This window comes from Penaeus chinensis, chromosome 41 (assembly GCF_019202785.1).
Source record: "Penaeus chinensis breed Huanghai No. 1 chromosome 41, ASM1920278v2, whole genome shotgun sequence".
Lineage (NCBI taxonomy): Eukaryota > Metazoa > Arthropoda > Malacostraca > Decapoda > Penaeidae > Penaeus > Penaeus chinensis.
Window position 1 is genome coordinate 15,179,072 of NC_061859.1, and position 5,000 is coordinate 15,184,071.

Consider the following 5,000-nt stretch of genomic DNA (forward strand, 5'->3'; position numbering starts at 1 on the left):
ATCAACCTTTTTTATACTTTAACCTCTGACCCTGTGGTTGACCCCCACCTGAGATCCTTTCTTTAAACCTCAGATGGAGGTCACGTGACTAGATCCTAACAAAATATGAAAAAATCTATAAACAAAAATATATATAATTTTTTTTTTTTTTCTTAATGAATTAAACGCATTTGTAGTTACCACATAGATACTTACTCCATGGTAGGCCGTTCCAATTGGCTGTCAGACCTCGCCATTGGTTTTCTGTAAAGAGAGGAGAAAAAAGATTAATAAGAAATACGCTTATCATCCTATATGTATACAAGTGTAATTTTTTTTGGTTCAGTGGAAGACTATTTGGAAGGGAATAAACACCGTCTGTTGGTCTGTAGATGATGCTAGAAAGGCTTTTTAGTATCGTGGGCACTGGTACCTTCTATTAAGAGGATAATTTAGATAACAATATATATATGTATGTGTGTGTGTGTGTGTGTGTGTGTGTGTGTGTGTGTGTGTGTGTGTGTGTGTGTGTGTGTGTGTGTGTGTGTGTGTGTGTGAAGAAAACAGAGAGAGAGAGAGAGAGAGAGAGAGAGAGAGAGAGAGAGAGGAGAGAGAGAGAGAGAGAGAGAGAGAGAGAGAGAGAGAGAGAGAGAGAGAGAGAGAGAGAGAGAGAGAGAGAGAGAGAGAGAGAAAGATCGAGAGAGAGAGAAAGAAAGATCGAGAGAGAGAGAGCCGTAAAAAGAGAATCAGAACGAAAAAGAAAAAACTCAAAGAAAAGACAGAAAACAAAGAAAGAAAACTACGCACGAGAGAAAAGGAGAAAGGGAGAGAGAGCAAGTAATTCCAGCTGGAGACGAAGCGAACGAAATCCAATATGGCGTGACCGTGCAAGTAGGGTGTTTGGCGTAGAATTCATCCGTCTCAGAATTTACTCTCAAGAGGCATGAAGCTTTGAGTGTTTCTCGGAGGCAGGGATCATGCTGGCGGCGTGTCAAGCGAAGGGGCAATGGCATTTTTTTTCCTCCTCCTTTGTGAATGACGCTTGTTAATTTCTCTATTGTTTTTCATTCTTGTAATTATTCTTTTTCCTTTCATTTATTTATTATCATTATTCTTTTGATGATGATGGGCGTATTCTGAATGCAGATTAGATGGCGAAAGTATTTCTATAATCTGTTTTTTTTCTATTTACAGATATTAGATTTTCCTTTTTCTTTTCTTCTTCTCCCCCTCCTCTCTCTCTCTCTCATTTCTCCTTTAGTTTATATTTCTAAAGGAATTTGGTTTGGTTTAAAGAGGTTTGGCAAAGAACGCCGGTCGCTTCCTCATCGCCATAAACTCATTTACGTGACGAATTACCCTCATTTTTCCTCCTCATTACTCATTAAGTGAGACACGACATTAAGGGTGAATGAGTGAGTAAAATGCCACGCACGGAGGAAGGAAGGAGGGAAGAGAAGGAGAGGAGGGAGGGGAGAGAGGGAGAGGAGGGAGGGGAGAGGAGAGGAGGGAGGGGAGAGGGGGAGAAGAGGGAGGGGAGAGAGGGAGAGGAGGGAGGGGAGAGAAGGAAAGGAGAGAGGGGAGAGAAGGAGAGGAGGGAGGGAAGAGGGAGAAAGGAAGAAGTAAGAAAGGGAAGGAAATTGTAAGGAGGAGTCAAGAAGAGGAATATGATAAGAAAGAATAAGCAAGACAAGCAAAATAGGGGGGAAAAAGGACAAAAAATATCACTAACTGCAGGTGAAGTTGGGTACACAGTTATTACCATAAGTTGCACGAAAGGCAGGTACGCCGCCACCTTCGCTTTGCAGACTAGGGTATTGCAACACCTGTAGTATGTACCCCACCATCACCACCGCATAAAAGGGCACAGGACCATACTTCCCCATCCGGCAGAACAGCATAATTGAACACCATGAAGAACATTTGCCCTTGAAATACATCTGGACTTCCATTGTTATAGTTCACCAACATCGTTATCGTCAGGAACACCATTTGGAACACCATTAAAATATCATTTAAAAATACCATTAAGAATGTCGTTAGCACCACTAACATCTAACCTTCAACACCACCAGTAATAACTGTTTATAACAACATCAGTAAAATTAACCCTTGACGCCGTTAGAAACATCGGCCCCAACACCAGCTTCAACACCAGGAGCAACACCACCTCCAACGTCGTCAGAAACACCACCTCCAAAGCTATCTTCAGCGCCACGTCCAGCACCACCAACAACACAATCTCATACACCAGCAATAGTACCTCCAACACCACCAACAACACCAGCAGAAACACCACCGCCATCACCTCCAACGCACGCAGCAACGCTACAAACACCACCATCAGCACCACCTACACCAACCATCTCCACCACTACCTCCAACACCAGCTCAATCACCTCCACCACCACCTCCAACACCACCAGCTCCACCACCACCCCCTCCACCACCACCCCCTCCAACACCACCTTCACCACCACCACCAGCTCCACCACCACGACTCCCCAAGCGCAGCCCCGACTCAGCTGCCTGTTCCCGTGACCAGCCGCGCCAGAGGGAAGTCCCCGGCCTCACCCCTGGCCAGCCTGTAATCCTACCATCGAGAAAACATAACTCACGGCGACGGTGAATCCTAAATTTCCCGGAGAAGGATCTATATTTTTCCTCCAGACCACCTGTGTGTTCCTGGAAGGTGGGCGACAGTCCAGCATGTGTTTATCGGAAATATTCTAGCTTTATTTCTCACTCTTTCTCTTTATATATATATATATATATATATATATATATATATATATGTATGTATATATATATATATATGTATGTATATATATATATATATATATATATATATACATGCACACACACACACACACACACACACACACACACACACACACACACACACACACACACACACACACACACACACACACACACACACACATATAGACAGACAGATACACATATATGTTAGTGTGTGTGTTACTGTGTATATTCATATACATACTTACATATATACATATATATATATATATATATATATACACACACATATATACATATATATATACTTTTAAATATATATATATACATATATATATATTTATATTTTAATGTATTTATTCTTTTATTCATTAAGCGCACATAGGCACATACATTTAAGACAATCATATTGATTGCTCAACGCATTACACAAGAGATTAGTAATACACTAATGTACAAAACATTATATGCATTAATTCCAAAACATTAAAGAACCAGCCATAATGTGCAACGTCAGCGCCCGTTCAGCAGTTGCCGATTTCTCCCTTACAGAAGGATAATCAACAGGTTAAAAAAAATATATATACATATATATTTATATTTTTTTTTCACCGGTACTCTTAGAGTATTGAAAAACGTAATAACAATAACGTTAGCCTCTTCTCTTCTCCCCTTTCTCCTCTCCTCCCTCCCTCTCCCTTCCCCTCCCTTCCCCTCCCTTCCCCTCCCTTCCCCTCCGCACATTCACTAACTTCCCCAGCTAAGGGAGTGCTATTTCGTCCTTTCCAGACCAGTCTTTACAGCTAGCACTAAATCTAGGCGGCCGAAGGTGCTAACTAGAGAAAGAAAAGGAAGGAGAGAAGGGAGAGGAGGAGGAGGAGGAGGAGGAGGAGGAGGAGGAGGAGGAGGAGGAGGAGGAGGAGGAGGAGGAGGAGGAGGAGGTGAGAGGCTGTGGGAAGGAAGGGAAGGGGAGAAGGAAGAGGAGGAGGGGGAGGGAGGGGGTGAGTGGCTGGGGGAAGAGGGGAAAGGAGGAGGAGGGAGAGGAGGAGGAGGAGGAGGAGGAGGAGGAGGGGAGAGTGGCATGGGGAGGGGAGTTAGTAGATTCAGAGACGGGAGTGGGAGGGAGGGGTGGAGAGGTGGGCATGCAGACCTATATGGTAAAAAAAAAGAAATAGGTTTAGGAGGAGAGGGAAGAAATGAGGGAGGATAGGAAGACGAAGAGGAGTGATAGAGGAATGAAAAAAAAAATCAGAGCAGAAAAAAAGGGGTAAATAAACAGAAACAAGGGTAACAAGGAATACAAGAAGAGACATCATAACAACATATAAAAATAAGACGAAAGTAAAAAGATGATAAAAATCAATGAAGAAAATTGTCGTTTATTGAGAAACATTCCTGCAACGTAACTAAACGAATCTCAGGCCATTAACAGAAAGAACGAACAATCTTATTTTTCTCAGATCGTTATGTATGGCGATCCTTGACGAAAAAAACAAAAACAAAAAAAAACGCGCTCGGAATCTCGAAAGGGGGGAAGGAGCCAATTGTTTTATGGTCTAACCGCGCCATATCAACAAAGCTTCTCTCTTGGTGAATTTAGCGACGTTGGTTTTGAATTTTAAACGAGGCAACTCACTCTCAACGATCTAATCATCTAACCGTTATGAAAATATGGTTTCGAAATCGTTATCGTGTCTGTTTCTCTCTCTCTCTCTATCTATCTTCCTTTTCTTCCAACTCTCGTTCCCTCACTCACGCGTTCCGTCTCTCCCTCCCTTCCTCCCAACACTTTCTCTCGCCACTGCCTCCTATCCTATATTCTATTCTATTTCTCCCTTTATTCATCCCACCCTCTCCCTCACCCGGTCCCTCCTATCCTCTCCTTTCCTATCTCTCCTTCCTCCTCACCCTCTCCCTCGCGCGGTTCCTCCTAGCCAAGCCTCTCCCGTGGCCCTCCTCTTCCTCTTTTCTCCCCACCCCCTTTCTCTCTCCCATCCTCTCCCTCTTTCCTCCCCACCCCCTCCCTCTCTCCCATCCTCTCCCTCCTTCCTCCCCACCTCCTATCCTCACTCCCATCCTCTCCCTCCTTCCTCCCCACCTCCTCCCTCTCTCCCATCCTCTCCCTTCTTCCTCCCCACCTCCTATCCTCCCTCGCCCTATCCCTCCCTCCGCTGATGTGCTACCACGATCCGCAGCATTTCTCACAGGAGGTCGGGCGAGACAGTGCGTACTCTCATTGGGTCGGACATTTACGTAGC

General features: G+C 44.2%; 1 protein-coding gene across 1 annotated transcript in view; it reads right to left on the reverse strand.

Annotated features, from left to right (window-relative positions):
• LOC125047479 (homeobox protein abdominal-A homolog) overlaps positions 1 to 5,000 on the reverse strand; it is a 177,550-nt gene that overhangs the window by 80,896 nt on the left and 91,654 nt on the right. The window contains exon 2 of the mRNA XM_047645695.1: positions 196 to 243. Coding sequence (XP_047501651.1) covers positions 196 to 243 — 48 coding nt within the window. The remainder of the gene's footprint in view (positions 1 to 195; positions 244 to 5,000) is intronic.